The 21,526-nt window shown below is 42.3% G+C and overlaps 2 protein-coding genes across 5 annotated transcripts; one reads left to right on the top strand and one right to left on the bottom strand.

Moving 5' to 3' along the window:
• Positions 1-1,590: 1,590 nt before the first annotated feature.
• LOC118099052 (adenylate cyclase type 3-like) lies at positions 1,591-11,788 on the bottom strand. 3 transcript variants are annotated; one of them, XM_047337951.1, is made up of 21 exons: positions 11,636-11,788; positions 10,206-11,452; positions 9,756-9,905; positions 8,222-8,358; positions 7,992-8,103; positions 7,657-7,784; positions 7,185-7,343; positions 6,950-7,109; positions 6,670-6,777; positions 6,387-6,463; positions 6,101-6,262; positions 5,853-5,940; positions 5,516-5,632; positions 4,545-4,816; positions 4,294-4,375; positions 3,933-4,091; positions 3,011-3,157; positions 2,757-2,873; positions 2,524-2,650; positions 2,311-2,435; positions 1,591-2,194 (listed from the first exon to the last, which is right to left on the bottom strand). In XM_047337951.1, the coding sequence occupies exons 2-21, from the start codon at positions 10,860-10,862 to the stop codon at positions 2,012-2,014; spliced, it is 3,267 nt and encodes a 1,088-aa protein (XP_047193907.1). In that variant the 5' UTR covers positions 10,863-11,452; positions 11,636-11,788; the 3' UTR covers positions 1,591-2,011. The 3 variants fall into 3 exon arrangements, 2 of the variants coding, with proteins under 2 accessions (XP_047193907.1, XP_047193906.1); XM_047337950.1 differs by having other exon boundaries at positions 10,206-11,788; XR_007032264.1 differs by lacking the exons at positions 1,591-2,194; positions 2,311-2,435 and having other exon boundaries at positions 2,526-2,650; positions 3,011-3,078; positions 10,206-11,788.
• A 2,608-nt stretch (positions 11,789-14,396) lies between these two features.
• On the top strand, positions 14,397-19,343 carry naga (N-acetylgalactosaminidase, alpha). 2 transcript variants are annotated; one of them, XM_035144592.2, is made up of 9 exons: positions 14,397-14,587; positions 15,148-15,304; positions 16,102-16,242; positions 17,093-17,304; positions 17,390-17,484; positions 17,572-17,733; positions 17,897-18,094; positions 18,255-18,395; positions 18,820-19,343. In XM_035144592.2, exons 2-9 carry the CDS (start codon positions 15,150-15,152, stop codon positions 19,003-19,005), a joined length of 1,290 nt encoding a protein of 429 aa, XP_035000483.1. In that variant the 5' UTR covers positions 14,397-14,587; positions 15,148-15,149; the 3' UTR covers positions 19,006-19,343. The 2 variants fall into 2 exon arrangements, with proteins under 2 accessions (XP_035000483.1, XP_035000484.1); XM_035144593.2 differs by lacking the exon at positions 14,397-14,587 and having other exon boundaries at positions 15,129-15,304.
• Positions 19,344-21,526: the final 2,183 nt, after the last annotated feature.

The raw sequence follows: 21,526 nt of genomic DNA, 5'->3' as shown, positions 1-21,526 counted from the left end.
ACACAATAATCTCATTAGTATTCTTTTGGACAGAGAATTGACATTATCTCAGGAATATTACATTAGCATAACGTGTCTTACTGTCTTTGTCCAGTTTATTGATATTATTGTTGCGCTATTTTTAAACTGAACCCTTCACGCCACAGTAAATCATGTGGCCCAAAGTGAATCCTCTAAAAAATATAAATTCATTTAGTATTTAAGTAATATTCATAAAAAAAAAAATAGACACTAGGTGGTGCTATCACTGTCACTACTTACAGATTTATAGATCTGTTCAGGTCAAAAAAACTCTTCTCTTCTCTTCAGATTGTATACATCTTTCACCTTTGCAACAGTTTAAGAAATCAAAGGAATCTATGACCACTGACACTGTGACATCAAAGCAAACTGACAACATTAATTATTTGTTTAATGAATCTTTTGAAGTGTTCATTTATATTAAGCCCGGGTGGAGTTAAATAGTTAGTCACAAACAAGTGTTATTTTTTCAGGGTTCACAGTGACCCGGCCTTAGTTTTTATTTTCTATATCTTTGCAGTGAAAGAATTTCATCATTCAGTATTTCAGGTATTCCCCAATTAATCCTTATTTAAATTTTTACTTTGTTACTTTTTGAATAAAAATCAGTTTTGTATCACTACACCCTTCTAATGCACATGTCAGAAATGACCCGTATTCATTTCCTTTGTTATTTCATGCATGAGTGTTTTTTTAAGTTATATCTTTGAAATAAATGTATTTTATCATATAATATTCTAAGTATTCATTACATATCTTGTTTTGGATTAAAACAAGTCCAATTAGTTTTGATGTGAATTGTGAAAGAACTGTTTAGATTGTCATTGTGTGTCCGTTTCTGTCTGTCCAACACTCCACAATCCAAAGACATAAGAGTTTATTATCATTGTTCTGATTATTAATATTAATTTAACATATATGATAATTTTTCTTAGGTAAATTAAATATATAGAAAGAAACACTAACAAAATAGGCCCCTTTTTATTGCAGACATTTCAAATTGTCATAGCTGGAACAGCTCAGGTGTAACTAATATAAACTGTCTCAGTGTGCCATTCCACTGACCTGGCCTGCATAATAAGAGCTGGGTTGCAATTGTTTTGGTTTTTGGTAGCAGACTCTGTGTGCAAATGAATCAATTAATCAACGAATGAATGAATAAACAAGCATCAAGTGGCCAAAGAATATTCCATTGTATTCATAATTAGATCAGTTATCACAGTAATCAGTTCAAATTACCAATCAGATTAAATTAATGAATAAATAATGAATGCCTCCGGTGTCTTTGGCATAGATTATTAATTTCGATTTTTTTCCCCCAGCAAAACTAATTGTGATTACAAATCTTACATGTGTCATCGTGTCATCCTTATCTGATCAAACCAGACCAGTGGAGAGACCACATAAAAGCTGCATGTGTTCAACAACTGTCTCTAGACCCCAAATTATGGTTATTTTAGATAGTTATGTTAGATGGTGGATCTAACGTAACTATCTAAAATAACCATCTACATCCCATGGCAAGAACAACTTAACAAGTGTAGTGCAAACATTTTTTATTAACACAGTATAAATACAGTTTGATCAACCTCCATTATTTTACAAAACCTGGCCTAGAGGTAAAACAACATAGGAAAGTAATTTATTTAGATCTGTTTCAAGCTTGTAATCCACATAGCACTCTATCAGTCAAGTACAAATCTTTTATGCTGAAGCCATGTGAGATATTCAAGTGTATCCCTGAAATATGTACAGCTACAAAATCCCTCTGTTCTTAAACTTCTTTGTGGGTGAAGTTATATTTCACTGTTATAATGCTCATAATAGTATTTAGTTGTGTTGGTCTACCTCCATAAGCTTTACATTGCTACAGTTATGTATGAAAAAGTTAAAAGGTCTAAAAAAAAGTGTATATGTGAGAAATGGAGCAACATGGTCATCCTGCCAAGGCTTATCCTCGTGTTCATGACGTTTCCTCGGGTGAAATTAGTCAAGAAACGTCCCCAACTTGGTGTGGAAGAGCAGTGGTCACTGGGACGCCATTGCTATTGGGATTGTCTTTGCCCTTCATGAAGAAGGTTAGCAGCTCCCCTTTCCCTTTCACAAATATGGGCCCTCTTCGGACAAAGCGGAAGCCGTACTCCTTCAAGATGTCGTAGCAGGTCTCCACCACCTGAGGGCAGAAAAAGAAAGTTTAGGGGGAAATAAAAGTAGATGTCTGTGTGTGTGTGTGTGTGTGTGTGTGTGTGTGTGTGTGTGTGTGTGTGTGTGTGTGTGTGTGTGTGCTACCTGGATGTTTCCCATCACTCCGGTGGACTCCATTCTGCTGGCCACATTGACTGTGTTACCCCAGATGTCATAGTGAGGTTTACGAGCTCCAATCACTCCTGCCAGAACGCCACCCTTGTTCAGACCTGAGGGGGATCGTCATAGAAATATGAACAAACAACACAGACACACAAACACACACACACACGCAAACAAACACTCACACACACTGACCGATTCGGAGCATGAAGTTGTTGAAGGACTGTTTGTTGAGGTTGTTTAGGGTGACTTTCATGGCCAAGGCAAAGTCGGCCAGGTCAGCGAGATGCTGCCAGCGCTCAATCCGGGACTGGTCCTCTGGCTGTGAAACAACAGGATATATTTTCAATGATGACCATCACCAGCAGCTGATTGTTCTATTTGCGACAAGCTGTATTTGTAAGGTAGAAGCTGTAGAGGTATCACACCTTGCGGTTGCTGTAGCCATTGGTGTTGCTCTCAGGAGTGAGTCCTGATGCAGCCATGTAGGTGCTTCCTATTGTCTTGATCTTAGTGATGAAGCGGAACTCGTCCCTGTCCAGCAACTGTTGGGGAAAGTGGGCATCATATAGTTGCTTGCATTTAAACTGTCGTCAGTTTGGTCTAACTAGATGTCACATAAGAGTAGAACTGCTAAATCACAATATATGCCACCGTTTGTAGAAATACTGGCAGAACCCACGCTGTCAAAGTCGGAGATGATCTCGTTGAGTATCCTGAGGCACTCGAGGCCTCCATTGTTGATGCTCTCTTCAGTGTAGAAGTCAGAAAAGTTGGGGATGGAAGCAAACATCACACCTATTTCATCATAAGACTGACTGTACAGCTCCTATAAATAATGAATGAAGATGTTAGTTTGCTCTCAATGTATATCTCTATTCATTTCTTTGATAATGCTCATTATAAAAAATAAAAAAACACCAGGGCACTAATATGTAATTTGGAAATAAACCACAAGATGGCACTGTTAAGCAATGAATTGCATTTTAGGTGTCACATATGGTACCATCCTTACTTTAGGTGAAAGGGATCTCTGGGCAGAAATTGAATATAAAATAATCCTAGTGATGTTTTCACTAGTGTGGTTCACCTACATTGTACAAATTGTTGTTTTTACCCTAGAATGAGCTCTTTATATTTAAATACTTTATATTTACATCTGGAGTGATCTTTTATGTTAGGAAGAGGAGGGTGAGGGGAAATTCTTAACACTGAATGGTAAAATTAACAAAAGTATATGTTATTGCCTGAGTTGCTTTAGATTAGTTATTTCAAAGCACTTTTTTCAAATTGGTGTTAGCAATCGTTTTCAGTGTTGAATATGTCAAAGAAGAAGGACATGTACATGTTTACATGTATATGTTCCTAATATTCTTCTAACAGTACAGTGAGTCCTAAAAGCGTTTGGGAACTATTCTGTACAATAAAATTACATTTGAGTGTAATATAGACAGGATGTATGACAGCTATAGGGAACTATCAGGGACCGTTTAAATGTCAGAATTTAAAAGTGTTTTATATCCGACAAATGTATGAATCCCACTGCTTCTACTCACTGCCCTAAAACACGTATATATCAAAATAATACTTTAACTCATATGTACCTCATCTCTCTTCTTAGAGCCCAGGAAGTGTTGGGCCACATGTTCGGGCAGCATGTTGGTGACCAGGGCTTCGTTCCAGCGTCTCATCTCAAACACTTTCTCCTTCTGGTCATGGACGCCAACCTTCCACAGGAACAGCTTTCTGGACTGACGCTCCAGCTGCACACACACACACACACACACACACACACACACCATGAAATAGATGAGAGGAAGTTGGCAAGACATTAAGATGGAGGACAATCCAATCAATCCATCCACCCATCAATCTGGTCTGTCGAAGCCAACAGAATCACATCCTCTGCAAAGAGCAGAGAGGAAATCCTGTGACACTGTGTGGGTGGGCAGCACAGTGACTTACATGGCGAGCGAAGAAGTAGAAACCAATCATCATGACGATAATCATCATGGTCATCAGATACTTAGACGGCACTATAGATGATCTGAAAACACAAAGGCACAACAATTTATCAATAACTCAGTAAGCTCTTTGTGCTTTGTACACATATCTTAGATATAGACAAAAAAGTGTAAAAGTGTATTTATTCATAATCTAAATTTTCATATACATACTAATCCATCATTCATTGTTCCATTTTACCAATTTCTCACCTGTAGGAGGCAAACTGTATATAGTCGTTAAGGTCATAAATGTCCCTCCAGCTGTAGATATTCACGGCTCCAGTTGCCGTCACAACCAGCACCATGAGGCCCAGTTTGATCAGCTGGCTGACCTGCACCAACATGGCGGTTGCGATGAGTGACATCACGGCCATGAAGCTGTAGTGCTTCGGATTTTCTGCACAGCTTTGGTCACCGAATGACTCCAAGATGGTGCCGGAGGTGCTGTTGGAGACCCGAATGGCTGGTGGGCCACAACTTAACTGCAGCATCAAAGAGAAATAGAATGAGTGATTATCAGTGAAAAACTCTTATGTATCTTTAATTTTACAAGCCAGGATACAGTTGGATTTACTTGTAGAATGAAAATGAAAATGTATAGTTAAATCACGATTTCACTAAATTAATTTCCTAATTTCATTCAGTTAAACATGAACATGGCAAAGACACATTTAAAATATAATTCGTAATTTTAGTCGGTGATACAATATGGCGTGAATGAAGCTGTCACCATGGTAACAATAGGACGAGTAAAACACAGTTTTTTTCAGTGTGACTGTCACCTTAACGTGACAGCTAACACAGAGAAATTAATGTTCACTTTGGCGTTGTCTACTCCTGTCAGACTTTGAAGGCAGCGGTGTGTGTAACAGGCTGCTCCTGTGGGGCCGTGCCACATGAACCAGCAGGCAGCAAGATAGACGGCTAATGGACCCCACAGGGAACATGTAGTCAGACACATAAAAGCCAGTGATAGTTTGATGAGGACAAGGTGGAAACACACAACAGGAGAGATGCACACACCCACTGGAGATGGGTGATGTGATGACATACGACGCACAATATATTAAAATAAAATATTTCCCAATCCTAAAACACACACAAACACACACAAACACACACAGACACACACACACACACTGACATGCAAACAGTGTATCAGAATCTGGTGACGTCATTACCATGTCAGCGATCACAACCATGGTTAGAACAAATATGGCTGCCATGGCCCATGTGTTTCTTGCCCATCGGGTGCGATCAATCCAGGTTGAGAAAGAAACCAACCTCTTGGAGAACATCTGTGATAAAACAAATATTATAAAGTGTCAGCAAGTGTCCATGCAAATCTTCTAAATGCTGCTTGTAATTAAAAATTAACCTCAATCTGAAATCATAAATCTAATTTCACATGTCAGTACTGAGAATAACTCAGAGGTACAATTAGCCCATTTGACACATCCTAAGATACATTCTGTTTCTCATCATTACAACCATAGACAATTATTTTGGCTCTCTCACCTTGGGGAAAATGGCAGCCATGGAGCACACTGTGAGGATTAGCAACAAAACCTCTCCTATTACGAAAGTCACATAGTTCACAGCCAACCTAGAGCAAGAACATATATTTTCAGCCAATTTTCTAGCAATTTCAAACAAATAAATGGCCCCAGAATAAAGTTTGGGCAAATTTCAAAGTCTGCATAAATTTCGCTTTCAAATTTAGTGTGTATTTTTTTCACGTATTAAGGTCACATGAGCAAACTCACTGTGGATCTATGAGCACCTGCATTGCCGTGATAAAAAACAAGACAATCATGCAGCAGCAGAAGGCCGCTCCGCTCCGCTTCTCCTTCTCTGAGGAGTACTGCTCCTCCAGCTTTCCGTCCACAAAACGCAATGACACAGGGTTGATCTGATGATCCATCAATCTGCGAGAGACACAGGGTTTATCATTTCACTACGGCGTACATGTGTTTTTCACTAACTTTAACACCCTTCTAATGCCTCCTCTGCTCCTTTCCAATGCCTTTTTTATTTCACCTGTTTTCTTACATTTGTTGAGATTCTCTCTCCAGAAGCTCCTGCTGCAGTCGACTGTTGATCACTTTCTCCTCAACCATCTTAGTCCTCTGAGTGTAAGAAAACCACAGATCAGATATGGGTCGGATTATCAAGTGCTTTTACTGTATGAGATTTTTCAAAGAGTATATATAAAGAATTAAGTGTGTTTCTATTGATACATGTGAGTCCCACATGAGGTCTGATATGAAGAGGGTTTATTTTCAACACAGGTTTATGGACGCCATGATGAATAAAGACATTTATGACAGTTCACCTCCTGTTTACACTCAGTGGGTGTGGCCTGGGGTGAGGCTGCGTTCCCATTGGTCGCTGTAGTGTTGATCAACTGGTTTGAATTTCTGTTGGACAGTCTGCTGGGTGCCTGAGGGAGGAGAAGCAGGACAAACCGCCATTAATCCTGCATTAATAAAGATGTAATCTCTTTCTACATGGAGTTTATCATTCAAGCGAAACAACGATTAATCTCATAGCCTGAATGAAACAAGGATAATTTGTCTGAAAAATAAAATGAGAACGGCGTTAAATCCACTCACTTTCCCATTAGGTCCACTTGCCCCCTGTTTAGGCACCAGAACCAAGTATGTCTCGATGCCTTTCTCCAGCAGGTACTCGCACCTTTCTCCACCGTTCCCCGTCTCCAGTTCAAACTCTCCATGCAGACTGTCCATGGTGCTCTGGGATATATGCACTCTCCTGTGTAACACAACAAACAATTGAAAATAAAGCACACAAGCAGGCGGCCAAATGTATTTATTATTACTCTCCTACCCAGGAATCCCTCCAGACTCCATCTTATTGGCTACGGTGACGTCTGTGGACCAAACATCGAACTGCCATCGCTTCTGACCGAGCACTCCTCCCAGCACCTTGCCTGAGTGGACGCCCACACGCATGTCCACATCGGTTTTTGTCTTGTCTCGCACGTACCTGGAACAGACGCGAAAGGCAGAGGATCAATGAGGTGTCCTTGAAGTCATATAAGACAAAAAACGTCTTCTATTTTTATTGTAAGGGTCTGTCTTTCCTGTAGAATCCACCTGTCCTTATTCCAAAAGTGCTTTGCTATCTGTGCCCATCTATCTCTCCTTGAATTATTTAAATGTGGTTAACTCTATCTTTCTCTCCCTTCCTTTACTCCTCCATTATTGATTGTAAATTCCTGATGTTGCACAAATAAATACTGTCTCTAAATTTTGTTATATTATTTTGTCTGACGTGTGAAAGTAAAGTCTCTACTTACGAGATGGCCTCTACCATCGCAAGGCCCATCATGATGGAGCAGGCGGCGTGGTCCTCTCTGAAGTCAGGAAGACCACAGATGCAATAGTAGCAGTCGCCAAGAATCTTAATCCTCAGTTGGTGATGATCCTGTGAAATGTGTGAGTGTCGATTTAAATTACACGTTACAAATACGTTACAAGTTTCTGGAGCTCTTCTGGTAAAATTTACTTGAAATGGTGGAAAAACCAACGTATCAGTCGTCATAAAACGTCCAGATTTATTGAATGTGACTCACAATGTTTATTGGACAAGAGGACAGACAGAAAATACTGTGAAATACACACGGATACTCACCGATGCCAGTTTATCAAAGCGTGCAAACAGCTCATTGAGCAGCTTCACAAGCTCCTGGGCACTGCAGGTTGAGGACAGCTGGGTGAAGCCCACGATGTCAGCAAACAGGATACTGCAGTGAAAGCGCGCATGTTGCAATGAGACACTGAAAAACCCTCTCACGACATCCTGACTTTAAACCTATACCCAAGAACAAAAGGATTGGATTTGTGTGATTTCGTGAAGCTGACCTGACGTTTTCATGACGGTACATGTACATAGTGTTGAACTGCTGCTGCTGCACCTCCTGCTGATCGGCCTGGTTCTTCATGCCCTCCAGCATCTCATCAGCGATATGTTTGGGCAGGATGGACAGTAATAATTCCTCCTGTATGTGGACACACAGTCGAGGAAAGTGTGAGTTTTGGATGGTAATGACAGGAAGAATAATTTGCTATGCGTGTGTGTGTGTGTGTGTGTCAAATGCATGACTGAGGCGGTAAAGTGATCCTCTAGAGATCCTGTCAACTGGTCAGACATGTTCTGGTCGGCTGCTTCTATCTGTCTTCTCCCAGAACCCTTTGGGAATTCTACCTCCATCGTCTCCTCCTTTTTGTCTCTCCATCCTTGTCTGCATATCCCCATTTTATCCGCCCCCGCCTAAACAACTCTCACAGGTCTGCTCGCTTTATTCCACAGATTGTCACTGACAGGAGCATAGAGACAATAAAGCGAGAGTTAAATAATTAAATTAATACAAGGTTGCAGACAGTGTATGTTACATTATCTTTGACTTCAATAAATTGAAGCAGTGGATGAATTTTCAAGTGGTGGCTCGGGAGGGAATATATAATGGGATAAAACCGCTGTGAAAACGGAGGAAAAAGGTTTGCTCATAATTTGATATGATTTCCCCGAAACAATTTTGAGGCCTTAACTGTAACTTCACTCCTTCAAACTCCGTTGTCATATTTCCATCCTTTCATCTGTTATATATACCTCTTTTCCTTTGAGGGTTCGCGGGGGGAGCTGAGCCAATCCCAGCTGACATTGGGCGAGAGGCAGGGTACACCCTGCACAGGCCACCAGCGTATCACAGGGCCGACATACAGAGTTAAACAACTATGGTCAATTTCCATGCACACTCAAACCGGGAACCCTCTTGCTTGTGAGGCAACAGTGCTAACCACTGCACCACCGTGCCTCCCAGCCCCTTATTGGAGAGCCTTAAATGATAACCTCAATTAAGTCAATTAAGATAATTAGCTTATAAGCAAATTAACCATAAACATTGTGTCCGAAAAGAGAAAAGTAGCTGCAAAATGGAGGATAGAAGGAGAAGCACTATTACAAAAAGAGATAAAATGGTGACCTTTGAGAAGAATATGGATAAAGGCACAAACACGAAAGGAAATTAAATACACAATAATAATAATCAAATAAATACTTTTCTTTTTAAAATACTTATGATTGCTTGCAATGTTTTTGCGCAAGGTTGTATTGGTTGTCACAGAATTTAAAGTAACTTCAGTGTGTCATGTCCCTGACGGTGTCTCTGCAGGTGAAAACAACCGTCTCTCTAATCAACCTATTAGTCGTGCACTGTGCAAAACACTCCATAATTAGGCAGCACAGGGTGTTCTACCTCACCTGTGTGTGTGTGTGTGTGTGTGTGTGTGTGTGTGTGTGTGTGTGTGTGTGTGTGTGTGTGTGTGTGTGTGTGTGTGTGTGTGTGTGTGTGTGTGTGTGTGTGTGTGTGTGGGTGTGTGTGTGTGACCCACTTACCTGCTGGGTACTCTGCTCCTCCAGGGTGAGTTTGACCTCTAGCGACTGACGCGCTTCCAAAAAGGCCGTTCTGTATTTCCTGTCCGCCATGTAGTAGGACATCACGCCCACCATGGCTGCACACAGGTACAGCATAATGTTGGCGAAAAGCTGAGGAGGCAGAGAGGATGTGTGTTTGTTGCTATTGTCTATGATTATATGTTGAAACAGATTCACAATCTATATTCAAACCTTGTATAAAACTTCTGAACTGAAACTTTGTAGATTCTAGATTAATCAATTACTTAAAGTACTGTATTTTTCTGCCCTAAACATCTTCAGAAACAGATTTATTGACTTGTTTAGGTGAAACAAGACACTGATATGATTATACCTTTAAAATAGGTCAGAAGTTCTGCATCATTGGTTGAAGTGACCCACAGCCATATGCAATCTTGACGCAACATTTACCTGTCTCACCAGCATGGGCCCCTGCAGGTTGTCTTCAAACCTTTGGGCCACAATCACCCCCAACACCAGGGTGTGTATCCCGGAAGAGAGGGCCGTGAGCAGCAGGAGAGGCACCAGGTTCAGGGGCAGCGTCAGGAAGCTGGAGAAATTGAAGAAGGCCTGCCAGCCCACCGAGTCACTGGCGTGATGGAAACGCTCATAGTTGAGTCCCATGTAACACAGAACGTGCACGGTGACCATCAGCCACAGAATGTACGGCACCGCTCCACGGGAGACCGGCGACGCGGGGAGCTTCTGGAACCAGCACAGCGCGTAAAGGACGATGTCCGCGGCCAGGCCCACGGCTGCCACCACCACCATGGCCAGCTTGTCCTCGGTGTACACCACCGCGCACATGATGATGATGAAGCTGTTGAAGAGAGCGGCGAACATCGCCAGAACCAGCAGGTTGTCCTGTCTCTGGCGGCGGAAGTAGTTCTGGTAAAGCCGCTCCAAAGAATCGGGCGTAAAGGTGAGGCGCACGGCGCGGGGCAGGCAGCTGCAGCAGCTGGACTGGAGCACGGTCACCTCCCGCGCACGGCCCTCCTGCACTGAATACTCCACAGAGTAGTCCACAGACTGCTCCGTGTCTGTGTTGTGGACCCGGTTCACAGACATGATGGTGAGGTCAATCCTCCTGATGCATGTAATACTGAGTTAGTGGTGCCGAAGCGCACAGGATGACAACATCCACGGAGAAGCTGTGATGTGTCCCATCTTTGGAGATAATTACATTATCAAGGTTTGAATAGTGCAAGGAAGTAATGTGATTTCAATGCAGAAGATAATCCCATTCCAGAGTGAAGAGTTCCAAAAGTTTCACCTCAAATCCACCATGAAAAGTCTCTTACCTTAAGAGTTTATTACCATGTTTCTTCATGCAAGTGCAGTGTTGTTTATCTCTCTGTTGTTTCCGGAGGAAACACTTCTTGCATCCTCTTCTTGGTGCCATTGCACATCTTCAAAACCGTGAGCCACAGCTGGACGTCCATCTGCACGCTGCACATCATCTCCTCAAACCAAATCCATATTCCTTCTATTCACTGTGAGCTCTCCCCAACATACTGTACATCTACTCTGATCTATTCTGTCTTCTGATATCACTCTTTTCCTTCTTTCTCCTCCCCCCTCCTCCCTCCCCTGAACACCAAATCCTCTGTTACTGTTGCTAAGACAAAACCAAAGTAACTGTCGGCTTGTGGCCACGTCTGGGGAGGTGATGGTGTGAAGAAGAGAGGAAAAGAGGTGATTAAGTCAACAATAAACAGTTTATTATGTTCTCTATTAATCAGTCTTCCTTTTTCTCAGAGAATAAAAGGGCATCAGTTAGTAAATACACCACATAAACATTTTTAATTTCTAATATAAAATCATTTAAATTGCAATATTACTTTTATGTCGCTGGTGACATGTCCAGGGTCCACCTCGCCCCTAGCCCAAAGTCAGCTGGGATCGGACACTTATAGCACTATCAGTTTATTATAGATTATTGGGGGAAAACAAAACATTGAAGCATCGATTAATGAAACAGCATCATATGATCTCAGGGAGACAAATTTGTATTCATTTTTCTCAATATATATCTGTTAGGTTTTTAGTTATTTGTATATTTATATTGTTACTGATGTGTTGTTGCTGTCAGTTCATGTTACACGTTCGTCTGCTACTAATGTTTTTGTGAAGGGTGATGGGAAGCAGCATGGGGAAGAGAGAGGGAGAGAGAGAGAGAGAGAGAGAGAGAGAGAGAGAGAGAGAGAGAGAGAGAGAGAGAGAGAGAGAAAGTGGTAGGTAACAACATAAATAGTCAGGATAAAAGATTATGGGGATGTAACATTTCTCTGTAATGATAAATAATAAATAAAACAAGGCACTTGGATGAGCAGTGAGAGGGACATTTGTAAAAAAAGAAAAGTAACAAACAGTCTTTACAAAATTAAATGAAATGAAATACACATTTAAAAATATATCTGACCCTGTGTCCAGGCGCATGACTATAGCGACCTGCAGGAGAGAAAGATGGCGTCAGTCATTCTCTGTGTGATTTTCCTGCACTCAGAGTGCTTCCCCAGGCCAACAATACAGCCACAACAACTCCTTCAGTGCCCAGTCGCCTCAGGGCCGCGGTGCCTAACTCTGCAGCCCCAAGTGCCCCGGCTCCGATAGGGGCCGCTGCTGCGGTGACCGTCTCCATGCCGATTCCTTTAATTAGGTCTGGCCCCGTGAGAAGACCCCTTTGTAGATTCACCTGGGTGTGGAACAGGCTCTTTAGTTCACCCAGAACAAATGCCCCTACTGCAACAAGACCAATGTTCTGACGTCGTCAGCATAGTTGCTTTCAGTGCTACGCCTCACGTGGCTCGAATCGCACGAACAACAACTGAACCTAAAACTGTAAACACTGATTTTCTAGACCCGAACACTTGTTTTGCTGCCACACTTGCAGCTCCGAGTGACACCCCTGCTGCTGCGGCTGCTCCTAACGTTCCCCTCATGCTGGAAGTCCCAAGGGATGAGCTGGATCACAGAATAACTCTCAAGGACAATGAGGATATCATAGCAGCTCCCACAGCGCCCTTTCCAGCCACCTCTGGGCCCAGTCCAACCATGGCCACTGTTCCCAAGTCACCTCCGAGCAGCCCTGCAGACAGAAACGCCACCCAGAGAGCAGACTGCAGCATCAAAACCACCTCTGCCTCTGACCCACCTCCTGCCTCACCTGCCACTAAACTAACTGAGAATCCCAATATCGCCACAAAAACACAGAAGAAGAAGATCCTCTCCAACAGACTGCACCTGGTGTTAGGTTTCGGCCTTTTGTATGGCACACCTGGCACAGATGGTCAATCCAATGGCGAGGAGCCCAATTAGGACGCCCAGCCTCCCGTATACGAAACTGAGGTAGAGGGTGGTGAAGATGATGAGCAGGGCTGTGGTCATGTCGTTAATATTCAAGTATGATTAGACTACAAGGACAAGGACGCCTTGGGCTGCAACATAGATCCACAGTGGAAGGATGCCCACTGTGCTAACCACAAGAACATCTCTCCAACTTCGGTCGACAGCTTCATTGTCATGGCAGCGAGGAGGAAACCACTTGCCAGAGAAACGAGCGACGAGGTGAACACGAGACACGTCTCCGTCACCACTCAGATGCCTGTGGAACCGGCTCGACCAGCAGCCAGAACGAGCAGAACGACAGCTACAGTCAGTGTGGAGCTCAACTGCAAATAATGCAGCTTCTCCAAACACAAAAGCTGCCGCGCTGCACTTTGCAGGATTGCCGACGCCACACTGAAAACACCTGGGAGGGGTAAAGACGTTAGGAATTAATTCACGTGCGTTCTATTAGTCACCACAGGTTGAAAGTACTAAAGTGATTATACATTGATTATAACTCTCAATAATACTTTATAAATCAGTGTAAGGCCTTGAATAATACCAGGTTGTGGATTAACATGACACCTTATTTGTCTTTTCAGCAATCGCTTTGCTTTTTATTAAAAGACCCCTTTATGAAGTGTTTTGCTGCGATAGCGTCCGGAGAAGGACTGCAGGACCAGAATCCACGTTTAGACTAGTTTAATACCACTGCAAACTTGATGGATTACTGTAGAAGCCTTTATTAATGGTTTATCATTAACCTACATTGAAAGATTGGTGATTGATTAACATCTGCTGGCGGTGGCCTTTTACCAATGACTCGCTCACATTTATAAATGGGTACCTGATGACTCTATTAATTCAAAAAAATATCAGGTTAAAGAAGGTTTTATCACAACCTGGCTGTAGATATCGGAACTGATGATTAAAGATGGTAAATGACTAATAAACTATAATCAAAGCCACAAATATACATAAATAAATGTAAATGAGACAGAAACACTTTCAATGTGTGATGATGCTGTTTTTATCTTTACTGTATCTTTCATTTAAATTCTATGTAAAGTGTTTTTGAGTTCCTTGAGAAGCACCATACAAATACATGTTTTATTATTATTATTATTATTATAAAGTTATGTTAAAAAATATGAAAACATTAACTTTAGATGTGTAAAAAATGAGGTGAGTAAAAAACAAAAAAACGGCCCCGCCCCCTCGATCCCCTTTCGCTTCCTGCTTTGTGGTCAGCTGACTGGCACGTCACGTCACATGACTTTCACTTCCTGCTTCTCGTGCAGACTTTCGGTTTATTTCATCTGCGGTCGACAGGTTCTAATGTTCATCATGTGATTCGTGTGAAGGACCCAGTGCATTTAAAGAGAAGAGTCGAGGAGACGTGAACGCATCAGTCTTCGTCTTTGTGTTCGTCCTCCTTCAGCTTCACGGCGACCTGCGGAATCACAGTAAGCGAACTCCTCTTTTCACACTGTTGTTTTGAACATGCACCAGGAAACACTGGCTGTTAAACTATGTTAAAGTGCCCCTGTAAAGTGCCCCTATTTTAGTTTTTAACATTTTTATAGTTTCATAGTTTAAAAATAAAATATTAAATACAATTTATTTCAGGAATATCTAATAGAAAAAGACAACCCATTTGTATCAGCTATTCACTTGCATCAAATCCAACAGGTAAAGGAAACAATCAGGATAATGCTTTTGGCTTAAGTGTGATGTGTACTTATTTGCTCAGGCATTATATCTGCCAAGTGCTGAGTCTGGATGTGATCATCTGATATTTACAGACTGTGGTGGTAGTTGTAACTACCTGTTATGGCTGCTTTCAGCCACAGTCACACCCAGTCAGTCAGGTGAGCACTCCTGACTCATCCTGTCAATGAACATAGGATAAAGGGGGTTGCACAGCAGGTTCAGCATGACTGTGAAACTTTATGTGTTACCTTTTGTTGAACCTTGATGCAGTGCGGCGTGCAGCATCTGATTCAACTTGACGTTACTTCTGCAGGAATGCATCTGGCGGTGCTGCTGCTCGCCTCGGCGCTCCCTCTGACCACCTTGGCCCTCGACAACGGTCTGATGCTGACCCCCCCCATGGGCTGGTTGGCTTGGGAACGATTCCGCTGCGATATTGACTGTGACAATGACCCCAAGAACTGCATCAGGCAAGGCAACACAACACAAACGTAGCACTCTGTGATCTCATGTTATGTTGACATTCATTTCATGCTAGTTCGTTTTTTTTTTGTTAGAAATGCTTTGGCGGCCTGCATACTTTGTGAATTCTCCATGTTTTGTAGTTCTTCCTCAATGATATAGATATTAGCACGCAGTAAAGAAGAGCAACATGGACACCACAGTCTGTGGCTGTGGGAAAGACTATGGATACCTACTGTCTCTGTCTGTAGTATGAGAGATAATATGACGTTTCAAATGTTATTCTCTACACGGCTACTTCACTTTATCTTCAGTTATGGCGAAGTAATCCTAGTACTTCTGTAACTGACACAAATCCTAATTTTCATTCTTTATGGTCTTTGAAAACCCTTAAATTTAACTTGACACCTACAGAAACAATGTGAGATATAATTTTGCAATGTGTACTTAACTTGCGTGTGCCTAATTGGAGGAGTGGTCTGTGAGAGATGCTTTTGTTGTGTTAATTGCAACATGTTTTGATATAAATGGGTGTGGAGCTCTGGAAGCCAAACCAGTTTTGAGGAAACAAAAATGAAATATTTAGTCATGATATTATTCACCAGTGTACATTTAAAAATATGAATCTGTGAATGGTTCATAGATTTTTCTATTGGAAATTACATAATTTAAAGTCCTTTTAGATCTCTTTACACCTACTTTGTTTCAGTAATCAGCTATTTAAAACCAAACAATCCATTTATCAAATGACAGTGACATATTTTTATTTACACCTTGTAATGAGACGTTACTCCTTTTCTTCCAGTGAGAATCTGTTCATCGACATGGCAGACAGACTCTTCAAGGACGGCTGGAAGGAACTTGGCTACATCTATGTGAACATAGATGACTGCTGGGCGTCCATGGAGAGAGACAAGCAGGGTCGGCTGCAGGCGGACCCAAAGAGGTACGTGTAGTATATCCACGCTATATGCTCAAAGACACCCACCCACACACACACACACACACGGGTCATTGTTCCACAATGTAAACATTTATATGTGACTTCTAAGCATGCATGTCAATAAGACTGTTGAAGGTGAGACAGCGTGACAGTCATGCGTTTATATAACTAAGAAAAACCTGAACCAGCAGATTGAATTGCGAGCAGCGTTACCGCATCAACGTGTTTTACTTGCAGCATCAGCATAAGTGTGATAAAAACATAAAAAACACTTCCCTGAAAGGTGGAAGTGAAAACGCGTGATGAGCAAACACAACCTCGAAAGAAAAATCACGCTACAGTTATGAACAGCTTCAGGCTTTGGGGAGTTAGATCTTCACTATGTGAATGGAAACCCATAATGTACAGTTTATGTATTAATGGAGGTGTAACTGGCTGTTTTTATACATTGTTGATTACATTAATTACATTTCAGTCTTTCCTAACATTTAACTTTGTAAAAGAGACATCTGAATGAGACAGTTGAGTTATTTACTGCTACAGACTATGATTTATAAAAAAACCAGTCAAAATCATTAGACAGTGTGAAGCTGAATTAAAAGCAAGATTGAAAAGGGAGAACTTTAAATTTGATTTCAAGTATCGATAGGGGTACTAGACCAAATGTTGGATGGACAGAAAAAAGCTGGTCCCTTAAGTGTTTAGACGAGAAAGTGGGACTGAAAAGAGGTGTGAGGATGATCTACGTGACCTGGGGGCAAAATATGGGATTAATAAATCAGTGATATAATGAGGGGCAAGACCATTGAGAGCTTTGTAAACAAAAAGTAACAGTTTATCACACTTCCCTCAGATTCCCAGGAGGCATCCTTAAACTGTCACGCTACATGCACGACAAAGGACTCAAGCTGGGGATCTACGCAGACATGGGCACGCACACCTGCGGGGGCTACCCTGGCACCCCACTGGAGAAGATCCAGATCGATGCTCAGACCTTCGCAGACTGGGAGGTGGATATGTTAAAATTTGATGGCTGTTATTCTGATGTCATGCAGCAGGAGCAGGGTGAGACCTTTGGTGACTTTAACATTGCGGTTGTCAAGATGTAACTGATTTGCTGATGTCTGATGCTCGTTCCTTTCTTGGACAGGTTACCCTCTTATGGCAAAGGCTTTAAATGCGACAGGCCGCCCCATTGCCTACTCCTGCAGCTGGCCCGCCTACCAGGGAGGCCTGCCACCGAAGGTATGAGCAGAATGTCTTTAAACATATTTCATGTCACTGAAAACATTTTAAGACTCTGTTGACGGTGAAACTGATTTATGTTTCCAGGTGAATTACACTCAGTTGGGTGAGATCTGCAACCTGTGGCGTAACTATGGCGACATCCAGGATTCTTGGGACAGCATCCTGCGCATTGTGGACTGGTTCTTCGAGAACCAGGATATCCTGTCACCTGCAGCGGGACCAGGAAGGTGGAACGACCCTGACATGGTCTGTTTATCTGACATAACACCATTTCCACATATTTACTGTTTAGTTCATGCTCTGTTGGTAGGGATGGATCGAGGGTAGTATATCAATGGTACAAGCACCAACAGGAACGATCGGTCATTTCATGTCATTGTCCTCGATTCTCTGATTTCACCCTCTTAAGCTGGTTATTGGAGACTTTGGCCTCAGCCTTGACCAGTCCCGCACTCAGATGGCTCTGTGGGCGATTATGGCCGCTCCTCTTTACATGTCCAATGACCTGCGCACCATCAGCAACGAGGCCCGCGTTATCCTACAGAACAAATTGGCCATCAGCATCAGCCAGGACGTCTTGGGCGTTCAGGGAAGACGAATTTTGAAGGTGACACACTTTTGCATGGATCTTGCAAGTTCTCAAGATGAAAGATTTGAATGATTTGACTAATCTCTGTCCTCAGTTGTTTACTCTTATCATTGTTGTAATTATTATGTTTATTCTTGTTGTTAGTATTCATATTTTCTCATCCACGTTGTTCTACCAGGAGAAAAGCAGCATTCAGGTGTTTTGGCGCCCCCTGTCCAAAAATGCCAGTGCCTTGGTGTTCTTCAGTCGTCGGACTGACATGCCCTTCCGCTACAAGACTTCCCTCAGCAAACTCAACTACACGAGCGGCAGCTACAAGGTGCGTCTTTTAAAAGTCTTCTACGCCGTTAGATGTTGTCGCACTCAAGATTCTTACCGTGCAGGGAGACCTGTCATACAAATACATAGGAGTTTGGCTTGTTGAGGATTCAGATTACAACAATTTACTAGGCTCTCTGTAGAATTACATGGTGTCTATCTTGTCTTGGCAGAACTGGTTTCAGATACTGTGCAGCTTTTTAAAAGTAATTAATTGTAAGCTGCCTTCAAGCTAGATTTGTTCATTCCCCTTGACGATTTTAAAGCTTTATTATCTGATGTTTTCTAAGAATCTGTCCATAGTTTTTATGAATTTGTTCGTCTGGTTTCAAGATTAAATTAATATAGATACTGTAACTAACCTAATGCATGCATGAATATAGCAGGAGAGTTTCCCTCACTGTTTTATTTCTACTCTTCTTCAGATCATCGATGTGTTCACTGGCAAGTCTATGATGCTGAAAGACTCCACTGACTTTGTGGTGTCAGTGAACCCCACAGGTGTGGTTATGTGGTATGTCTCAGCACCTGCCAAACTGAATCTCCGCCAATTCTACAGAGGTGGCCAACTCCAGAGATCCGCCCATGATGGAAACGCTATCTTCCTCTGACCGCTCACTTTCTGAATTTCATCAGTGAACAATCATGTCACAGTTTCTTCTTGTTTTAACCTTCTCTGTGAACCTCAATGACTTGAAAGTTGGTGTTTAAAGGACACATGCAGAGTGTTTCTGTGCCTCAGAACATATGAGACTAACTAAATCCTTAACTTTCAAATAAAGGAAGGATAATGAAAGTCGTGCTGGTTTTTCAGAAGAATGTTTACATTTCATCTTTTCTTTTTCTTTTTTGAGAAACATAATTTTAATTCTGTCAAAATCCACATGATGCACTGCTCAGGTTAATTGTCGTGACTTTAAAGAAGAATTAAAATGATTTTACTAAGAAATGATTCTGTGAATTCATTGGAACAAATAAGTTTAACTTTTTAACTAAGAAACCTGATGAGACTGGGTTCTTGTGGCACTTTAAAATAATTGTGTACATTGAACAACACTGCGCTACGTTAGCCCTCCTACTGCTACTGCTACTTTAATCCAAAAACCTGACAATAACTCCCCAATAACACTGAAGGGTCCTGTGGAGTCTACATTCAAAAAACATGTGAAAGAATCCTAAAAACTATCTATGTAAAAATGGTAAAAGGCAGTTATTCACTGTAAGGTTTTAACTCTCAATTGTTAAGTAAATCTTAACCCATTGCTGTATGTGTGTGCATGTGCGTGTGTGTGTTACAGGCTTCTGCTTTAGTTTGCAGTTTTCTTGTCCTAATCATTCATGTATTTCATTTTTTATACTTGATAATCTGACATTATTCTTCAGTAACAGTAACTTTATTGTAGATTAGGACAGATAAAAAATGAAAACCCATTTGATCGTCATCCATCCAGCAGCGTCTGATGCCTAAAAGCCTTTTAGGCATGATGTCATTTGAAGAGTGGCTGATTGTGTATTTTTCTGGTAAATAAACAAAGTGATTTTAAACAAGAAAATCACAAAGTGATATCTCTACTGAAAATAGAGATATTTATATATTTTACCCACAGAAACATATGCTCATGGCCATATTGAGTCAGTAGAGGGCAGCACTGCTCTTTGTGTCCTGAAGAGGGCATCACAGGCCTTCCTGTCGCTGCTGAATGTCTGAACAGCACAAGGACATTCCTCTCGCTCCTTTATCTCTGTGTTATGACTCTCCTCTGACATCCTCCTCCCCCACCTCTACACAGGTACAACAATGTATAAACCCTCGGTCAGTCTTCTGTCCTTTGTTCCTCCCCTCTCTTTTCTCAATCCTTTGTTGTTTTCATTCTGCCTCCTCATCTTCATCCCTCCCTTCTTTCCTCCTCCTCCTCCTCCTCCTTGTCCTCCAACCACCTGTGTTTTTTCTGCGAGATCTTGAGTGTGGTATCACCTCTGACCTTGGGCTGGAAGCCTGGTGTTTGCACACGGTATCATGATACTGGAGTGGTCACATGAGTGTGCGTTGGCATGCTTGCTGCAGCATGTGCGTACGTATGACACAGTAAACTTGCATTGAGTAACACACACACACACACATACACACACACACAGACCCTAGAGCACAGACACCACGCACACTCCAGGTCATTTAAGGCCAGATTGGCTGTGTGAATGTCTGTCTGTGTGTGTGTGTGTGTGTGTGTGTGTGTGTGTGTGTGTGTGTGTGTGTGTGTATCTGTGGGAAAAGTGATCTTTTGCCGTCCCTTCTTCCTCTTTCAGTGCTCTCGGATATCTGTTGGCTGTGCGAACACGACACATCTCTCTCTGTCAAGGTCCCCGCCACTTGGCAACATGATGTGGGGGAGAAGTGAGGGAATTATGATAGAGAGAGAGAAAAAAAGAGAACAGTACAAGAAGGATTTCAGCAGAGGACAACAAGGGGGGGCTGTCATGTCAATCAAGTCAATTAGAGGGTGCAAACAAGCATGGGGGGGTAAGGGAACCAGTAAGGGAGGGGGATGAGACGTGGAGCGAGAGTGTTCCTGCCGATGCTCACATACACCCACAGCTGCAGAGAGGCGCAGTTGCTACGCTTGTCTTTGTGCCATCCCACCCCCCCCACCCCACCAAAATCAACACTTCTAATTCAGTTCAGTTGACCTACAGACACGTTGTTGTCATGCTGGTAGTCACACTCTCTACCATGCGCCTCTAAAATCCAGCCCGGATGAAGTGTTGGGGCGGGGGTCGAACACGCAGCTGCACCGGGGTGGACAGGATGCGAACAGGGCCGCGCATATAGGTCAGAAGAAATCCATGTTCTCAAAGGAGGCCACACGCTCGAAACCCCCAAGGTGCCACGTACTGAAGTAATTCAGCTGTAGCTCCCTTTGTGTCTGTGAGCACAGTTGCTTACACGTACAGTCATACACAATCACAGACACTGTGCTCCTCAGTTCATCGTGGTGACATCGTGGTGACATCATCACTCCCTCCGGTGCCGTCTGTCTGCGTGGCTGCTGACTCATGTCATCATAAAAGGGTTTGAAGACTTTTAGATAAACATGTGCTAAAGATATGTAGGTGTGAGGGGTGAGTCGATTGAAT

Source organism: Hippoglossus stenolepis, chromosome 20 (assembly GCF_022539355.2).
Source record: "Hippoglossus stenolepis isolate QCI-W04-F060 chromosome 20, HSTE1.2, whole genome shotgun sequence".
In the NCBI taxonomy this organism is placed as follows: Eukaryota; Metazoa; Chordata; class Actinopteri; order Pleuronectiformes; family Pleuronectidae; genus Hippoglossus; species Hippoglossus stenolepis.
This window is presented reverse-complemented; position numbering and strand designations above follow the sequence as displayed.

What these genes read in the sequence shown, in the direction of transcription:
- LOC118099052 (XM_047337950.1), bottom strand. Translation starts at nt 10,862, where the DNA reads ATGTCTGTGAACCGGGTCCACAACACAGACACGGAGCAGTCTGTGGAC. An exon ending in GCTCTAAGAAGAGAGATGAG is followed by an intron (nt 3,158 to 3,932) that starts GTACATATGAGT and finishes CATTATTTATAG; the next exon opens with GAGCTGTACAGTCAGTCTTA. An exon ending in CAACTTCATGCTCCGAATCG is followed by an intron (nt 2,436 to 2,523) that starts GTCAGTGTGTGT and finishes GATCCCCCTCAG; the next exon opens with GTCTGAACAAGGGTGGCGTT.
- naga (XM_035144592.2), top strand. Translation starts at nt 15,150, where the DNA reads ATGCATCTGGCGGTGCTGCTGCTCGCCTCGGCGCTCCCTCTGACCACC. An exon ending in AGGGAGGCCTGCCACCGAAG is followed by an intron (nt 17,485 to 17,571) that starts GTATGAGCAGAA and finishes TTATGTTTCCAG; the next exon opens with GTGAATTACACTCAGTTGGG. An exon ending in AGGGAAGACGAATTTTGAAG is followed by an intron (nt 18,095 to 18,254) that starts GTGACACACTTT and finishes TTGTTCTACCAG; the next exon opens with GAGAAAAGCAGCATTCAGGT.